Source organism: Panthera pardus, unplaced genomic scaffold (genome assembly GCF_024362965.1).
Source record: "Panthera pardus isolate Hobbes unplaced genomic scaffold, ASM2436296v1 HiC_scaffold_3, whole genome shotgun sequence".
Classification (NCBI taxonomy): domain Eukaryota; kingdom Metazoa; phylum Chordata; class Mammalia; order Carnivora; family Felidae; genus Panthera; species Panthera pardus.
Window position 1 is genome coordinate 18,912,589 of NW_026526876.1, and position 19,084 is coordinate 18,931,672.

A 19,084-nucleotide genomic window follows, 5' to 3' on the forward strand; every position below is an offset into this window, starting at 1 on the left:
GGAAACATTTCAACATTTCTCCATTAAGAACGATGTTTGCGGGGCACCTGGGTGGCCCAGTGGGTTAAGCGTCTGACTCTTCGGCTCAGACCATGATCTCATGGTTCGTGAGTTCAAGCCCTGCATTGGGCTCTGTGCTGACAGTGCGGAGCCTGCTTGAGATTCTCTCTCTCCCTCTCTCTCTGCCCCTCTCCCACTTGCTCTCTCTCTCTCTCAAAATAAATAAAATATACAACAAAAAAGGTTTCTGATAAATTCCTGTTAAAAAAAGACACACACGATCTTCTCTCCATGTTGTTTTATTAGAATCATTAACAGAAAAATGACATCAGCTAAAAATACACACATTAAGATATGTGAGACTTGATTCTGAGCGGTCAGGTTTGACTTGGGGAAAATAAATACAGAGGAGGTAATAGCCACAAAAGAAAGCCCACAAAGGCAAAAGCTACAGCCCGTAAGGGCAAGAGCTAGAATTAGTTAGGTTGAGTTAAATTTCCATGGTAACATTTCATGGAAAACAATGATCTTAATAAAAATATTTTAAAGTAAAAACGAAAATAAAAACAAAACCGAGATACAATTTAATGGCACTGTATAGAAAACTCATCAAGGAATTGGGCCTCGTGGGTGGCTCAGTAGGTTGAGTGCCCGACTCTTGATTTCAGCTCAGGTCATGATCCCGAGGTTCAAGAGTTTGCGTCCCACATGGGGCTCTATGCTGGCAGTGCAGAGCCTGCTTGGGATTCTCTCTCCCCTCTCACTCTGTCCCTATCCTGCTCATGTGCTCTCCCTCTCAAAATAAACAAACTTAAAAAAAAAAAAAAGAAAGAAAAAGAAAGCTCATCAAAGAATTAACCTGGCTTACCAGAGTTATAGTTCACTCCAAGGGAAAGCTTTACCGATGGAAATCTATGGGGTGTGATTCTTACTAGAAATTTAGCTGCCACTGGGGCTTTATGACTGAACAGATTCAGCAATACTCAAATGATCTATTGCAAAGGCTGATGCTGTATGGAGCTTCCAGCAAGCCCTGACTGGAGAATTACCATGCAGAGCTCCAGCGTTTTGGAAAATCGCCCTGCCTTCTTTTGCAGGTAACTCTTCTCCTTTTGAGAGCCTACCTAACCATGGGACATCAAGCGACCATGCGGCCTGACCTGCCGGATATGAACTAGGTGTTGTCTAACCCACCAAGTCAGCCTGAGGAGTAGTTAACCTAGCCCAGAAATCGATGTGACTGTCTCTCAGACCGGGGAACACTGGCAGTCGACACTGTGTTTCACACTGGGCAGAGGGCAAGATCACCTTTGTGTAACGCGTAGCTGCGTCTTGTTACGTAGAGGCATGAAGTTTTGTTTTTACCATTGTAAGTTCAAATACGCGTGGGAGCGTGTATACGGAGGCCGGGCAGCCCAAGCTGCTGGCTATTACGTCTCGGCTCCAAGCCACCCTCCAGACTCTGCTCTGTGCATCTTTAACAGCTTAGTCCCGGACAGGTGCACCCATGGGGAACGTGAGAAGGGGACTGCAAGATTGGGGAGGAGGGAGGGGGCGGGGCGGGGGGCGGGGCAGAAGGGACATGCTTCTTCCGGTTAACGGAGAAACCACAGCACCTCAGCTTTGCTCTGGCAGCAAGAGCTGGTTCCAGGAGTGCGGTCCTAGAACGGTTCCAGGAGTAGCGCGGTCCTACGACCAGTCTCGCTGAGCCCCCTGGGACCGCAGCATCTCCTCTATGCGGCCCCTCGGCCCCTCCTCCAAGCCTGTTACTTTGTAATAATCCCAACCTCTTCCTTTGGCTCCCCTGCCCTAGAACAATAACTACCTCCTGCAGTCACTCCATCTGTGACACCTCAGTGGGCCTGGGGGCCCTTTCCTCTTCTTACCACTTGTTAACTGCTGTGGTCTGTCCCCCATTGGGCCCTGGCTGGTACAAACACACACCTCGTTCGCTGTGTGTATACACGTGTCCCCAGCTGTAAGCACCCTATGGCGGGGGGGTGGGGGGACTAACACCTTTTGAGGGTCCCACACCTTGCCTGGTGCCTTAAGTGACCAACACTTGGCTTGCTGGCGACTCACCTCACTTTTATTCCTCATTCTCTACCATGCAGAGAAAAATGGACACCTAGTCAGTTACTCTCTTCCAGGAAGACTTTTTTCCCCCTTAAAAATGGTCTTCTACTCTTCCCCTCCTCTTCCCAGCTTCCTGGTGGGTAGACCATCTGTCTCACCTTCTGTTCCTCACCACTCTCCTGGTCGTGAGGAGGAAGGCCCAACACGCCCTCAGGCAGTTTCAGCAGCGGGAGAAACTAGGACTTTCTAAGAAGCCCAGGTAGGAAAGGTGCAGTGAAACTCATCTCCCGAGAAGAGTTTGAGAATCATCAGTAGTGACAGGAAAGGAAACCAAGGAGATTCGGCTGTTTGTTTCTTGTCTTTATTGACAAAAAAAGGTCACAGCATTTCAGACTTTATTCAAATACACAAACAGTAACAAACAATACCCACAAGTGACAGGCATGGTCCCTAACCTCTGCGCCAAAGGCCATGTCGGAGGATGTGGTTGTCCTCTTGGCCACCCCCCAGCATCTCTGTCCCTTCCTCCCCTACACCTCGCTGACACCCCTGAGATCAGTTAAGACTGCAGAAACGAAGTCGCTCTAGAGGAGGTTGGGCTGCGCCTCATTGCCAAGGAGGAAGCAGGTTCTGAAGGAAAGACAGAAGCGTGCTAGTGTGGCATCTCCTAGGAGAGGCCAGGCTGCTTTGTGAGCTGGGCCTGAGTCGCCCGCGGCCTCAGGCCTGGGCACAACACGAAGACGGAAGACACTCCCCACCTGGCAGCACTGGGCTGCTGGAGAGAGTGTGGGTCCCTGGCCACGTGACACCCCCAAACCGACGGATGGCCAGGCCTCCCTCCGAAGTAATCAGCTGGGCTCTCCCAGAAGGCTTTCAGTAAAAAAAAAAAATACTGACTTGGTTCCTAAAGGGCTGGGGCGAATACTTTTCCAGAAACCTTAAGAACTGAATCACCCTCAGACTCAGGAGCACTGGAACAATTGTCATTGGGCTGCCAGAAGGAGGGGGACCTCGTGAAAGCCAGCCCTCTAGGGGAGCAGAAATGTCACTTGTGTTAATTTCTCAAGAGCATCGAGTGAGGGGCTCAGCAGTTTTTCTACGGGATCCACTGTGGGGCTCTGAAAAGAGAAAAGACTATGCGTTCCTGAGGGGCTTGCCACCTCTGCCCTCTGGCCTGCCTCGCTTTACCCCTTCGTGCAGGCTCGGGAGCACTAGGAGCACTTGAGCACGAAGAACACGAGGAGCACGGGCTGATGCCCAGGCATGCCCCAGGGAAAGCAGATCTGATTGGGCTCAAGGTCCCAAATGAAGCTGCTTTCCCTCCTTAGAGTCAAATGTTACTTTTCTGGCCAAAGAGCAAGTCTTCCGAAGTCCTCTGTCCTACTCAGGTCTGAGCAGCTTTTCCTCCACGCCCAATCTCGTGCTTTCCGAAAGATGACAGGAGGATGCCTGCGACGTCTCTGAAAGGTGACTGCTTTTGCCGCAGGTAGAAGTTCCTCTAACGTTTATAGCTGTAGAAATCGTGGGCACAGGCCAGAGTCCAAGGGGCCAATGTCAACACGCACGCTCACGTTGGTGTGTAGACACACACGGAGCAGCAGACACCCCTGTACACACATTTTTATCCTGCTCTACACACAGAGAGATAAGGTCAAAGTGAGATCCGGAGAAGAGTTGTGCCATCTGCACGCAGGCAGGTCATGAGTTCCTAAGACATTTGGCACCGTCTGTGAGTCATTTCCAAAAACCATGGCCCCAGACCCCCCTAGTAAGCACTGAGCTGTGGAGCAGAGGGAACCTCACTGTGAAGGAAACCAGGAGTGACCAACGTGAGTGGCTGTTACAGGTGCAGCGTGCCCCAGAGGCGCCTTCCCCTCCTCTGGGCCATTTGCCACACTGGGAAAAGTCATCGAGGGAAGAACAAGGATTCTCCAGCCCTTTGCGTTCAGTGACTGTTCATTAAGACTCAAAAGCGCAGACAGAAGGTCCAGATACAAGCCCTGTGGTCCCAGCCCGAAGGAGGGCTTTACTCCCCTCCCTGGCCAAACAAGCACTTGATTCTCGAGGACACGGCACTCTGCAGATAGAAGTGATGGTAAAGGGTCGGGCTCAGAGACGCGGGGAGTCCTCGGACTGCCCAGCAAACACATATGCCTTGCAGGGGCTGGCGTGGCGTCACGGACACGGCTGCGGGGCAGGTTTGCCAAGGTTAGAAACCAGGAGACTCGGACAAAGATCGAACGTTCAGTCAAGGCATTTCCAAGAGACAGTCACAGAAATAACGACACTTTTGGATACTACAATAGAACACATTTGGCAACTTTCAAAGAAATAGCCGTCCCCACCCAAGCCATCAGAGGATCCAAAGTCCCTTTATCTTCGGTCCGGTTCAGAAAGCCAGGGAAGGAAGATGGGTCAATGGAGGGTATGGCCTCCCTAAGTGCCCCTCTGTGTGTGACGCGGTGTGGGATGCCGCCTGCCTCTAACCTCCACCTGAGGAGCAAGCAAGCTACTGGAGGGTCCGGGCTGCCGGAGACAGATGAGGCAAGGACGAACACGGTAGCAGCTGAGTGCCCCGAACCCAGAGCGGCGATCCCCGACCTCCACCCACAACCACGGAGACCCCGTCCTCCCCTTTCTCGAAGAGGTTTCGTCCACAGGAATATGGGGTATTCTGCGGATCTATCCTTTACCCGAGACCTCAATTTGACGAACTGAAGCTAGAATCCTTGGCACCTGCTGCATTTGTGTGGGGTGCGGGGAAGAGGGGGAAGATAGTGTTACAAAGCGGCTGCCAACGTCCAACGTGGCACCCAGGCAAAAACACGGCACGGCCCAGGGACGATCCTCTGGCGTTTGCTCCAGCGTCCCTGAAGCACAGGCCTGTACGAGGAGCTAGGCCTTCCTCTTCCCCTCCCCCGCATCCCCCGTAAAGGCCCCCACTGGGAGCCCAGCCCAGCTGCTGTGGTAAGGATTTGATCTAACACTGGCTAAGAAGACAAAAGCAGGTTTCTGAAAAGGTATTCTGCAGCCGGAAGTGCGTCTGTCTTCAGGTTCCTGTGGGGGGCAGGCAGGGGTTCCTTTGGTTTTGACCAGAACACTTCTCCATTGGGGGGCCAGGCTCAGCCGTGCCTTGCAGGAGCTCGGTTACTGTACAGGAGCAAGATTTAACTTCACAAGGTGCTCTGCCGGCTTGTTCTCTTGATGGTTAAGAATCTGGAATTTACATCCGAGATCCTCTCTCCTGAAGAATCTGCAAATGGAAGATGGGGGAGAGGGCTGAGGCTTGGGCCGAGGCTGCTAAGCAGACTGCTGAGGGAAAAGGGACCCGCGGCCGCTTTCCACTGGACCCCACTGGGCAGCACAACAGTCCTGTCACCGTAGGAAGCAAGGCAGGGCTGAGCCCTAACCTCCCCTGAAGCACTTCAGTTGTAAAAGCCTCTTGCCGAACACCACTGCACCCACAGTATCCGTGCTGTCAGACCCCTTCTCCCACGTTAAAGGAAATTGCCGACTTAGAAGTGTTTATGAGAGACAGAGAGAGTTGGGGGGGGGGGTGGGCACAGTACAGGAAAAAGAGGATAACAGTGTACAATTTTCCAGTAACTTAAGGTGGGGGAAGTCACAAAGGTAACCAAATACCTTTTCTCTTGAGACAGGACAAAAAAGAGAGAGAATGGTTTCAAAGAATAAACACAAAATATTTTCCAATTTTGAGTTTCACAATTCTCACTTTGCAATTAGTTTTTTCACTTATTTGGGGCGCCTGGGTGGCTTGGTCGGTTAAGCGTCCGACTTCGGCTCAGGTCATGATCTCACGGTCCGTGAGTTCAAGCCCCGCGTCGGGCTCTGTGCTGACAGCTCAGAGCCTGGAGCCTGTTTCAGATTCTGTGTCTCCCTCTCTCTCTGTTCCTCCCCTGTTCATGCTCTGTCTCTCTCTGTCTCAAAAATAAATAAACGTTAAAAAAAAAAAAAAAAAAGATTTTTCACTTATTTGACAGGTGGGTACATAAAGTCTACTCTATTTCAGTACCTACTTCCTAACTAAGAACGCTTGGTCACTGCTCCATAAATCCTGATTTAAATGACAACAGTCAATGACCAAAATGAAGGAAAAATGCAAAGCTAGCTTTGGAAGGAAAGAGAAGAAGTCAGGAGCAACAAACAGTCCAGGCCAAGTCCACTGAGGGGCTGGGAACAAACGAGTCAGAGACAAAATTCTGGTGACGCGATTTCTTACCTTTGCCTTTTCACTTGGTTCTATGACAATGCCATTGGTAGAATTATTGAGTTCTCTGGAGACAACACAGAGGAATTCTGCCTGATCCTCATTTCCGTAGTTATAGGAAGATCCAATGCTGATTAGCTGACAAAACCAGAGCATGGTGAACAGTCCTCTTAAAGTGCTAAAGTGCCACACAGACCCAACCCGCCCCCTGTCCGAACTTTGTGGTTTTGCTTCTCACAGGATGATGAACTGTCTGGGACTATCACGGCCCAGGGGATACCTGGATCTGTTATTCACTTGGGCGTCCTCAACAAGGCTTCCCCAGAGAAGGAAAGGATGGGATCTGCCACTGTCTCCCCACCCAAGCACTTGAAACAATCCCAAAGGCAGCAGCTAGGATGAACATGATCATATTCCTTCTAGCAAACACTGAGGTGAAAGAGAATGTTTCTGTGAATGAAAATGGACACTTGCTTTAGCCAAACACCTACACAGGGCTGGCTCATCTTTAAGCAGAAGTCCCAGACAGGAGACTGGCACTCAAAAGGCTCTGGAAAGCACCGAGTGAATCACTGAAGAGTTACCATAAGCCATATGCTGCTGGGACTTTTAGCCTTTTCGGCAAATTGAATTCAGGATTTAATTTTAAACAGGAAATGCACATGCACCGAGAAAAGCGGAGCCCAAGGGTAAGGTCATCCGGGCAATCATGTAGGGCCTCAAGTCAGAAGAACAGGACTGACTTGCTCTATGAATGGGCTTTGGGTCCCTCTGCCTTCCTGTGCCTGAACTTCCTCATCCATATAATAGAGTCAGTGGGAACATGACTTCATGTTTCATGCTTCACCTGCCCCCTGAGTGTTAACAAGATGAGAAAAAGAAAATAAAAAATTATTCACTGGTTTCATCAAGAATACTTAAAAAAAAAAAAAATTTTTTTTTTTTTAATTTGGGAACATTCTTTGCTTAAGACTTAGGGAAGGGCGCCTGGCTGGCTCAGTTGGTAGAGCATGTGACTCCCGATCTTAGGGTTATGAGCTGGAACTCATGTTGGGTGTAGAGATTATTTAAAAAGAAAATATTTGAGAAAAAAAAAAGACTTTTCTCAGGGAAAATACTCGTGGAGTGGAAGTATGGCAACATGTTGCAGCCCCCACATGAATAAGAACTAGGCTGACCTATAAAGGAAGGGGCGCCTGGGTGGCTCCGTTGGGAGAGCATGGAACTCTTGATCTCAGGGTCTCAGGGTCGTGAGTTTAAGCCTCACATTGGGTGTGGAACTACTTTAAAAAAAAAAAAAAAAGGGAAGAGAAAAGAACTAGGCCAACATACACAGGCAGAATTGATTCTGCAGTGGAGGGGTGAGGAATTATCCAGTGTTGGCTCTGACGACCAAGACACCTGTGTATTTGATCCATAACCCAATACCGTTAACACGACGAACAGAAGTTATTTGAGAAGGTAAGTTTATGGTGACAGTTCAACTGACGCTTAAACTCTACATTAAAAATAGGCACGATCCACACAATACATATCCCTTCTATATATATCCGTTCTATTCATGCCAGGCTCCCTGTTGCGCACACAATAGATGAACTGAACAATCCTGCCATCTAATGGAAGAAAACAGTACAATTCTGCCTGTCTGGTTTTGTTTTGGTAATTCTGCCACCACGCAAAGCTAAAGGAACAGAAATCCACAGCCTGATGGGAAATGGCCAAGCCCCACTTCTCATCACGTCTGGCTCCTCTCATACCTGCTCTTGCTTTCTGCAGTGGATTATGTATGTTCAGAATGACAGAGTTCTTATCCTGGGAAGGGAAGGTAGGGTAGTTGCTGAATCCTAGCCTTCTTTATGTACTTATTCTAGAATGTTTCAACTGAGTGCTTTTGAAAGAAATCCCTCTGAGGGAGCAAAAACCTCAGAGAGACACTTTCAAGCCTAAACAGGCTGGCTGACTCCCTCTGGGCACAAATTAAAACTTGGATATGAAGTCAGGAGACATGATACTATTCTGAATTCTTCCCAACTCATCCTATACAGCTGACAGAATAATTCCCACGTTTCTGAACAGGTTCACACGTGGCCCTACGAACCCCTGGGGTTAGCTGGTTACAGATGGCAGCTGTTTGAGGGACGTGGGCTCCTGGGCTGAGATGCTGCGGTGGCTGCCACTTAGGAAACATACCTGTTCGAATTTCCAACCATCAGACATAGTGGAGACCATCTGTGTAAGCTCCTCTTCCTGGCACTGCAGGACTCTGTACACGTGCTTCACGGGGCCCTGCAACAACCAACGGACTTAGAAGAACAATTTCAAGGACATGACAGTTTGCAGCTGCGCTAGGGAGGCTCGTCCAAAGAATGAACACTGAAAAGGAATTTGCTTGGACGTTTTTTTCTGGACAGCCACACACCGTCCCCTCTTACAAGTGGCAATGTCATCTTTCTCTTCTTAAGGTTTTCTTTTATAAGAATGTTTACTTACTTATTGTGACAGAGAGAGAGAGCAAGCGCACATGCATGCAAGCAGGGGAGGGGCCAAGAGAGGGGAGAGAGAATCCCAAGAAGGCCCCCATGCGCGGCGTGGAGCCTGACGTGGGGCTCAACCTCATGACTATGAGTTCATGAGCAATGTCATCCTTCAGTAAAAACTTATCCAAGGAAAGAAAGAAAAGAAAAAGGCCCAAGGATATGAATCAGTGGGTAAAATAATTCTGAAGTTCAGAGAAATGAATTATGTGATTAGATTTCATCTATTTCCCAGAGTAGAAAACAGAGGAAAATTGCTTTGGACAAGAGAGCCACATTTTCTTTTTAAGTTGTTCATATCATGACATACATGCTGAAAATGTAGACCATAATTTGGTTTATCCAGAGCAATAGCTTATTAAGGGAATAACATATTAAAAAGGAACCCCACAATATACCAATGTTCAAACTATTTTCACCCTCCGCTGATGGTACCTGGGAGTGTTTCAGTGTTAAATGGTAACATTCCTGTTACAAAAGTGTGTAACAAAAAATAAATATTTGGTCTTTGCTCCTGGTTCCTAGCACAGAGCTCCTAAAACCCTTGGAATTTCCTGAGTGATAAAAGGGTCTTTTTTGTGCTAATGACTGGTCTCCAGAAAGACCAAGCACCATTAGAGAGTTAGAACTTTCAGTCCTACCCGCTGACCTCAGTGGAGACTGAATTCAATCACCAGTGGCCAATGGTTTAATTGAATCAGTCATGCCTACATAATGAAACATCCTTAAAAACCCCTGAACAGGGGGGTTCAGGGAGTTTCCGAGTTGGCAAACACATCGATGTCCTGGGCAAGTGGCACATCCCAACTGCATGCACAGAGGCTCCTGTGCTCAGGACCCCACCCCACGTCTCTCTTCGCTTGGCTGTTCCTTAGTCTGCTGGAGATCAACTGTAATAGTAAGTTTAGCATTTTCCTGAGTTTTAGGAGTTGTTCTAGGAAATTACTGAACCCAAAGGGGATGTCATGGGAACCCTTGAATTTGTAGCCGAATTGGACAGAAGTACAGGTAGCCTGGGAACTGGGATTTGGCACTGGTGTCTGAAGGAAGGTCAGTCTCGTGGGACTGAGCCCTGAAACCTGTGGAAATAGTTACTACTTATTAGTATCAGGATAGGATTAAACTGTTGGGACACCCCAGCTGGTGTCAGAGACTCAGACAGAAGTCATTTGCTAGCTGACTCAACTTTCTAGAACAGAAGCGAAAGGCGGGATGCCCTAAAATTGCAGCACTAAGGCCCCTATACTCTAACCACCTGAGGACCCCTCACACTTACGACTCGGCCAGAGTCAGGTGACAGCCAGGGCTGCTGCAAGGAGGCATGCTCACCAGATGAAAGTCCCTGTTCGTCAGAGGACAATTAGAGGCCCACAGGGAGACTTGTGTTTAGCAGTCTTGGACCACTCAGTGTTGGGCCCAATAAATAGCTGCACATCCACTGCCCGTCCTGGAGGCCAGGAGGCATTTGTTAGAGCACAAACAGCAACTGAAGCTCAGAACAACGAAGCTCCATCAGGGAGAGAGGGACTGGTTAGAGTCACGTGACTTTAAGAAAATGTGGACCGTTTCCTGAAGAATAATGAAAACTTGGCTTTAGTACTTTTGCAAAAGGATGACTGGGCTTCAGTTATCTGGAAAATCAGTTTTGGAAGAACTCACTACTGGGGAAATACTGGCTCAACAAAAGCAGCTGTGGATCACGGAGCACTAGGAGCCCAGAGTGGCTTTCCCTCTCCTCCCGTCTTCAGTGGGACGCTGATGTCAGCGCGCTGTCTCGCCTGAGCGAGGCGGTGCTATTGGGTCGGAGGCAGTGCCAGGCCTTGGGCTGATCTGCCAACCACACCGCGCTTTCTTCCACACTCTCCCCTTCTGAACCGAATGCAACTATTGTTACACGAGGTACTAAGAAAAACATTCCCTCCACCTAAAATATAGGGCAAATCTCGGAAAGACTTCAACTGGCTCTAACCACACATTTTGGAAACAACCAAGTGTTTCATGTTACAAAACTCAGTGCATCGCGAAAGATCTATGATATCAGCCACAACTGTCAAAGTCCCAGCATTTAAGATGCATGTGTTAGCTCTTTTTAATTTTTGTCTTCCAAAGAAAACCACGAGTATTCTCAAATGCACTAAGATTAATCACCTAACATAAAATACCAAAGACAGCAAAGTTAGTAGTAGTTAGGGCTGGTGGCAGCCGCTAAGAGATATGAGGGGTCGCCAAAAAAAGGCGGGGTGGGAAACCCACATCTTGGGCTTTGCTTAAATGTCTGCCATGTGTGTCTCCTTTTTTTTTTTAATTAAAAAAAAAAAATTTTTTTTAACATTTATTTATTTTTGAGACAGGGAGAGACAGCATGAACGGGGGAGGGTCAAAAAGAGAGGGAGACACAGAATCTGAAACAGGCTCCAGGCTCTGAGCTGTCAGCACACAGCCTGACGCGGGGCTAGAACTCGCGGACCGCGAGATCATGACCTGAGCCAAAGTTGGATGCTTAACCGACTGAGCCATCCAGGCGCCCCATGTGTGTCTCCTTAAAACACAGACAAGTTGGGGCGTCTGGCTGGCTCTGTTGGGAGCAGCGTGCAGCTCTTGATCTTTGGGTCGTGAGTTTGAGCCCCACATTGGGTAAAGAGATTACTTAAAGATAAAATCTTAAAAAAAAAAAAAAAAAAAAAAAGACAAGTTGAAGGAGAGAATGTGTTTGAAGGGACAGCTACAAAAATACACACATGGCCAATTTGGCCTCAGAGCCATGTGTGACACATGCAAAAGAGCGTGTCTTTGAACAACCTCGAATCCACTGCTCAGAGTTTCACTCAATAAAAAGGACAGATGGAAAGATCAATTAACATCCAAAAGGCCTTTACATCCCTAGAACAAAAAAGCTTCCAACTGGGTCTATATCCACAAGCCTTCAGAACCTAGAAGACTAATTAACTTCATCGCTGTCATCAAATAGAAAACTTACAATGCTCTCAAGGAATCAGCTAATGGCAGAGCTGCGAACGTTCAGGGTTGAATGGCTTCAAGTTACATAATTCATGGCATCATGAATTTACACTAGGCAATCAAAAGCTTTTTTGGAATGTGGAAAATTAAGGATAAAGCTAGATTTTCAGAATGCCCAGCCATTAAATATCCACGATAGTAAAAGATGCCATGTAAGTTTAACACGAGATGGCGAAAAGACTGGCACCACCGGATTCTATTTTATACAATAAAATGGCAAACCAACTATGAATTCATTTTTGAACATTAGAAGTCTTTCAGGGGTGCTGGGTGGCTCAGTCGGTTAAGCGTCTGACTTCTGCTCAGGTCATGATCTCGTGGTTCGCAGGTTCGAGCCCCGCATGGGCTCTCTGCCGTCAGGAGCCAGCTTCAGATCCTCTATCCCCCTCTCTCTCTCTCTGCCTCTCCCCTGCTTGTGGTCTCTCTCTCAACAATAAACAAACATTAAGAAAAGTAATAATAATAAAAAGAAGGCTTTCAGCCATCAGCCAGCGGGAAGAAAACTAAGGAAGCTCTTCTCACCTTTGCAAATGACTACAGATTAAGCAAATGAGAGAAATCATTTTTGAAAAAAGAAATAGGTGTCAGTTATTCAACCAGATAATTCCATTCAGAGCCAGAAAACTTGGATATGTAAACTCTAACAGAGAAAGAGCAAGGAATATTTTTTATTTTTTTGAGTTTTGAAAAGAAACATATTACCTTCTGCTTAATCACAGGAAAATTCTACACTGCAATAGAATGGATCTCAGGAAAGCATCTACCACCAGTATCTGATGGGATAAGAGGCAAGTCCTGCTACAAGACAGATGGTCACAGCAGAGTCCAACCATGCCCTCTGTTCCTGCAGTTGTACTTTCTTAAAATAGAACCTAAATACAGGAAAGGGAGCGTCTGGTTTCCCTGCTAGACTTCAAGCTTCTGGAGGGCACAGACCCTCCCTAGGAAGCAGAGAATCTCAAGGGCCTAAAAGATGCCGCTGTGGCCACTTAAGACATGTGACGGGTGATGTGATGTGAAATAAGCTACCTGTACCCCCTCAAAACTAGGTGGCAAACTGTGTGTTTCTTCCTGTTACTGTATCTACCAAGTTCATATAAAAACCCAGACTTCATAATAAACAGAGAAGCCTATTTCCTCAGAAGCATGATTCACAAGCAGCTCCTAAAGTCCACGCCATGAGACTGCTTTCACGTGGCTATCAGGGGCTGAATGCGACATGGTCACACTTTAAAAGGCTGGTCCTAATAAAGAATTAAAGAGTGGCCAACAGGTGGAAGTAAGAGCTCGCTGGGTCTTTATGTGGAGGGAGACAGATACTCTGCAAGAACAGGTTCTGGGCCTAAAGTGCTGCGGGTCCCTCCTGCTGTCCCATGATAAGCAGCCACAACCTCCCCACTCTTCTAAAGGGATAAGGGGGCTGTTGTGCTTTGCTATTTCTTCTTCTGTTTTCTGGTTCTGAATAAGTCTGGTGGCGTATGCTCTGTCTGCCTGGTGGATGGCCCATGTTCCACACAGACCTCCAGCTTCAAGGGGAGAGGCAGCTCTTGCCAAGCAGCACAGCATCCTTTTCAAATCCCACCCAGACGCAGGGACAAAGAGAGCCACTAAGACCTTTTCCCTTTAGGAGTTCAAAACTGTGGGGTACCTGGCTGCTTCAGCGTGTGACTCCTGATCTCAAGGTTGTGAGTTCAAGACCCACGTTGGGTGTAAAGATTACTTAAAAATAAAATCTTAAACCAAAACAAAAAATAAAAACCAAACCAAAACAAAAAAAGAGTTCAAAACCCATTACCTGAGAAGTTCTGTTCTCATTGTCCCGTATCCGTTCCTTAACCAGCCGCACAAGAGATGCAATGTTGTAAAACTCCGCTTCTTCCAGAACACCTAGGACAAGGACCAAACCGTATGTAGTTAAAGATGTGTTACACTCCCTGGAAAATAGTGAGAAGAGGCTAAAGTTTACATGCTTGCTAAGAACTGCATTTTTTTTTGAGAGAGAGAGAGAGAGAGAGAGAGAAAGAGAGAGCAAGACCATGAGACAGAGCATGTGCAAGGGAGGGACAGGAGGAGAGGGAGAGCATTTTTTTTTTTTTTTAATGTCTATTTATTTTTGAAAGAGAGACAGAATGCGAGTGGGTTAGGGGCAGAGAGAGAAGGAGACACAGAATCCGAAGCAGGCTCTGAGCTGTCAGCACAGAGCCCAATGTGGGGCTTGAACTGACGAGCTGTGAGATCATGACCTGAGCCAAAGTCAGACGCTCAACCAACTGAGCCACCCAGGTGCCCCAAGCAATTTTTTAAAGTTTATTTATTGTGAGAGAGCAAGCACGTGCAAGGGGCAGAGAGAGAAGGAGGAGAGAAAACTCCAGGCAGGCTCTGCACTACCAGAGTGGAGGCAGATACAGGGGGGCCAGAACTCACACACAAGAGATCATGACCTAAGCCAAAATCAAAGTCAGGGGTGTCCGGGGTGGCTCAGTGGAAAGAGTGTCTGACTTCAGCTCAGGTCATGATCTCACAGTTCATGAGTTTGAGCCCCGCATTGGGTTCCTGTGCTCATAGGTCAGAGCCTGGAGCCTGCTTCAGATTCTGTATCTCCTTCTCTCTCTGCCCCTTACCCACGCATGAGCTCTCTCTCTCAAAAATAAATAAACATTAAAAAAAAAAAAGATGTCTAACCGACTGAGCCACCCAGGCGCCCCTTGAAACTTGTTTTTAGAATTTTTTTAAGTTTATTTATTTGAGAGAGAAAGGGCAAGTGAACAAGGGAGGGGCAGAGAAAGGAGAGAAAGAATCCCAGCAGGCTCTGCACTGTCAGTGAAGAGCCTTATGCGGGGCTTGAACCGTGAGATCGTGACTGGATCCAAGGTCAAGAGTAGGACACTCAACTGACTGAGCCACCCAGGCGCCCCCTTTTTTTTTTAATTTGAGAGAGAGAGAGAGAGAGAGAGAGAGAGAGAGAGTGCAAATGGGGGAGAGGGGCAGAGGGAGAGTGAGAGAGAATCTGAAGCAGGCTCCACACTCAGCTCAGAGCCCGACATAGGGCTTAATCTCACAGTCTTGAGATCATGACCTGAACCAAAATCAAGAAAATCAAGAGTCTGACGCTCACCTGACTGAGCCACCCAGATTCCCCTGAACCGCACTTTTCAAATTGAAGTCTAGTCTCTCTCCTTCAGCCTGGGAAACATTTCTTTGCTATTTAGGGTGTACCCCCCTCCCTTCTCCCTAAATTGAGTGAGTCAAATTCTGGGTCTGCTCTGTTCACTCTGTTTCACCGCTGCGGCTTCCCACTTGGCACCTTCTCTGACTCTCTCTGCACCTGCCCATTAGCTGCAGGGCACCTTTCCCATATGTCACTTAGTTTCTGGAACTTGTCACATTGGAGAATTCCTGAGCTTGCAAAGCTTACCTAGTCGGTCCTAAAAATTACCGGGGGTGGGTGTGTGTATATAAATTTATGTGGACCAAAGTTTAATAGGGTGCTTATTATTTGAACAAGATAAAAAGCAATCACTGAGAGAATGCTTTGCCAAATAAAATCAAAGGCCTTGGACAGGACAACAAAGGGGATGTGTGATTCAGTATCAGAAGAAAAAAAAAAAAAACAAACTTGCTATAAAGGACATTGCTGGAACTGATAAAATTGGAATATAAGCTGTAGATAGAAGTATTTATCAATATTAAATTCCCTGATCTTGATAACCATACTGTGCTTACATAAGGGAATAACCTTGTTCTTGGGAAATACACTGAAGTATTAAGGGACTCATCTGTAATCTAGTCTCAAATAGTTCAGAAATAAAAACTATGGTGGGGGGAGGGAGAAGCGTGGTGTGGGGGGGGACACAGAGAGAACAAAGGGTAACACAGATCTCAAAAAATGGTGGTGAAGCTGCGAGTTCTGTTATTCTCGTCCTTTTCTCTGAATTTGAAAATATTTCAAAAAAAATTTTTAAAGGCCTTCAGAAAAGATGCTTAAGATTCCTCTTTTCCAGAAACAGGATTATCCATGAGGTGGTAACTGCTGAAGCTAGACGGTGGGTGCATGAAGTTTACTGTACGATTCCCATGATTTTTGAATGCATCTGAAATGTTGAAAAAAGAGACAGCACATGCACAAGTCCTCTTCTTACTGGTTGAAACAGATGTGCTTCGCAGCCATTTCATTAACTAGCACAGCCATTACAGCTTTCTCACTCAGAGCTAAAGCCTCCAGGTCAGGGTGCCCTGGATTTAGGGAGAGGCCCCAATCTTCAACGGAATGCCTTTGGCGAGGCCACGCCAAGTCTTTTAGAAAGATATCTAGACCCACTTAGAGTCCAAATGTCGTACCAACCAAAAAGATGATACAGCTGACAATGGACTGGAGAATGAATTAGGTCAGCTGCAAAAATTTACAAGGAAGCATGAGACCAGTCTTACAAGAAATGAGGCCAAGCCTTTATTACTTTTTACAGCTGCAAGTTCAAACTAAAAGTGAAAATATAAATAATTAATGTCAGAGATGTGATGCTTCAGGGTATGGACATTTCACTGCCAGCAAGCACATAAGTGAAAGTAAAAAGGGATCCTGACGATTCTGCAGGTTTGAAAAATGCTCCTGAAGTGATTTGCAAAGCTGAGTTACCTATTTTTCTTCTCATTAAGGAAGGCTGGACAGAGCCCAGTGGGGATCCCTTAAAGAAGACTTCCTCAGATAAGACTACGTAACTAGAGACTCCCTGTTCACTTTCATAAATGTTTACTACACCTGCATGTGACCTTGATGAAAATCTCAAACAAAATTCCAATCTGTGAAACGGCTTTCAAGATATGGGCTGAGTTCTGAAAATGCCCAGTTAAAACAGTGTTCTTACCTTCTTCAGCCAACTCCTTTGTAATGATGAGTTTCCCGTGGCGGAGGTAGTTGAGGATAGGACCGAAGTAGGTGGGGTCCCTGTCAATCAGATAGGCTCCTGTCTCGTCCTGCCAACCAAACACAAAGATAACACTTTGGAGCTGTCGGACTAAGTTGGGGCAGGGTTGCAGCCTCTCTGTCACCATTCATTAGCAAGGGGGCAAGTCTTGCTAGACATTTTTTTATCACAAACTACTGGCAAGAAGGCTAGCTTATGTATCTTGTACTCTGAGATCATTTCAGGTACGGAGTTACAGATAGATGTACAGTCATCATGCAGGCATTTACTTGAACTTCCAAAGTCTTGTTTTTTTTAATGTTTGTTTATTTTGAGATAAAGAGGTAGACAGTGAGAGGAGGAGGGGCAGAGAGAGAGAGGAAGACAGAGAATCCCAAGCAGGCTCCACAGCTGTCAGTGTAGAGCCTGATGTGGGGTTTGAACCCACAAATTGTAAGATCATGACCTGAGCTGAAACCAAGAATCAGGCGCTTCAGTGACTGAGCCACCCAGGTGCCCCTGAACTTCCAAAATCTTTACTTGGACACAATTACCACCATTCTTCTGTAAGACATCTATTATCAAGAAAGGGGAAGAAAATGCCATATTTTAATTATGTAAATCTTTGCCTGAGATGGACATTCTGACCTCTCTCTACTGCCCCCAAATCACATTCCTAATTCTAAGAAAACCTCTGTATAGTTGGCAATGCTCCTGAGCTCAAGGCCAACATCAGTGGGAGTCTGCATTGCCAGCTGTAACTCACACACCCCAGTTCTGTGCCCAGAGGAAGCTTGGCACCGCCTGGACTTGGCTCTGAGCAGCTTCAATCCTACTCATCTTTACAGTAAAAGGAACAAGAAGAAACTGGCTTCTACTGCAACAAGAAAGATTTAGGGTAGATAAAAATAATTCCTTTATAAGCAAAGGTTTTGAAATTTCTTTAAAGTTCGGGTGGGACAGGTTTCCATAAGTCTGAGATTTATTAGAGAGGCAGTTGGGGAGTTAAAAAAAAAAAATCAGCGAATCTTTACCCAACCCCAGCTCTATTTCAATGTAACTGGCTGAGTGCTACATAGGATATACAGGGGTATAAGCCAGGGTCAATGCCTTTAAGCTGGCAACTGAAAGATGAATGTGTAAAGTCAATCAATAAACACGTCAAACTGGAAACGGGTTGGAAGTGCCTCGTCACCTCTCAACTTTGTTCGTAGCCAGGCATCTTGCCCAACAGCAGGCCTCAGTTTTCACTTTCCGATGGTCTTAACCAGTCAGCTTAGGTTTGCACTGGCAACTGGTAATCTCTTTCCAAGGAATGTATCTGAGCTCTAATAGTCCTAAAACAGTGGCTGTCGCCAGATAAGAGCTCAGGGCCCAGGACCACAGGAAAGAAGTGTGGTATCACCAGAAACACTTCCTGCAGCTGTCAGACCCAGGCTTTCACCCAACTTGGCAGAGGGGTCCGAGAGGAAGTCTGAGAAAGCTAGAAAGATGCCTTAGCTCACCCTGACCCAGTTCTGGACGCATCTGGCACAGGCAGTGAGGGGCTGACGAGGAGCCAGGGGAAAACTCATGCAGATCTGAGGGGCGGGTATGAGATGTGTACGGAGAAGGGGTGTGGAGCGGGTTCTCGTGGGTGCGGGTGGGCACAGCATGGGGACCGAGTTGCTTAGAGTGAAGGGCGGGGTCAGAGAGACAGCCAGGGTGCGACTGAGGATGGGGGAGAATAGCCCCCGGGGCCAGCCTGGCGGGAGAGGGATGGGAAGGGGGTCCCGGCCCGAAAAGCCCGCCTGTGAGGAGCGTGTCGCAGGAATCTGGGGACGAGCTAGGAGGAACGAGGGGGTCCGAAGAGCGGGGGCGCGCCCGAGGGCGGGGCGCACCTTGTCCGAGTCCAGCTCCGGGTCCTCCTGGCAGCAGAGGCGACAGAGGAAAGACTTGGGCTCCCGGCCTAGGGTCTGTCTGGTGGTCACGAAGTAGGTGCCGCCCACGTTCAGCCGGACCCAGCGGGCCGCACCGCCTCCCCCTGCCCGCTCTGGCGGTCCGGGACCCGGCTCCAGTGGCGGCGCGGCGGCGGCGGGAGGGCGGCCGTGCCCGCGGGGCGTGGGGCCGGCGGGGCGAGGGCTGGGGGGCCCGCGGCCCGGGCCACCCCCGTCGCCCAGCCCGCTCCCGCCACCCCCTCCCAGCCCCGCCATCGCCGGGTCCAGCTGCAGCTCCGCCATCTTGGGCCGCCGCCGCCACCGCTGCCCGCGCGCCGCCGGGCCGGCCCATCTCTCGGCAGGGAGAGCCGGGCCGGCCCATCGGCGGGGGTGGGGCCGGGGGAGAGGGAC

The 19,084-nt window shown here is 48.0% G+C and overlaps 1 protein-coding gene across 2 annotated transcripts; it reads right to left on the reverse strand.

The window, feature by feature from the left end:
- Nucleotides 1-2,415: 2,415 nt before the first annotated feature.
- On the reverse strand, nucleotides 2,416-19,081 carry KCTD2 (potassium channel tetramerization domain containing 2). Of its 2 annotated transcripts, XM_019466277.2 has the most exons (6): nucleotides 18,638-19,081; nucleotides 16,719-16,827; nucleotides 13,652-13,743; nucleotides 8,495-8,590; nucleotides 6,317-6,442; nucleotides 2,416-5,329 (listed from the first exon to the last, which is right to left on the reverse strand). In XM_019466277.2, exons 1-6 carry the CDS (start codon nucleotides 18,974-18,976, stop codon nucleotides 5,300-5,302), a joined length of 792 nt encoding a protein of 263 aa, XP_019321822.1. In that variant the 5' UTR covers nucleotides 18,977-19,081; the 3' UTR covers nucleotides 2,416-5,299. The 2 variants fall into 2 exon arrangements, with proteins under 2 accessions (XP_019321822.1, XP_053748412.1); XM_053892437.1 differs by lacking the exon at nucleotides 6,317-6,442 and having other exon boundaries at nucleotides 18,638-19,074.
- Between the last annotated feature and the right edge of the window lie 3 nt (nucleotides 19,082-19,084).

Bases quoted from the DNA above. Each gene is read 5' to 3' on its own strand.
- KCTD2 (XM_019466277.2), bottom strand. From the start codon at position 18,976: ATGGCGGAGCTGCAGCTGGACCCGGCGATGGCGGGGCTGGGAGGGGGT. The intron at 13,744-16,718 runs GTAAGAACACTG...TCCTTGTCCTAG, and splicing joins AAAGGAGTTGGCTGAAGAAG to GTGTTCTGGAAGAAGCGGAG. The intron at 8,591-13,651 runs GTAATGGGTTTT...TGGTTGTTGCAG, and splicing joins ATGAGAACAGAACTTCTCAG to GGCCCCGTGAAGCACGTGTA.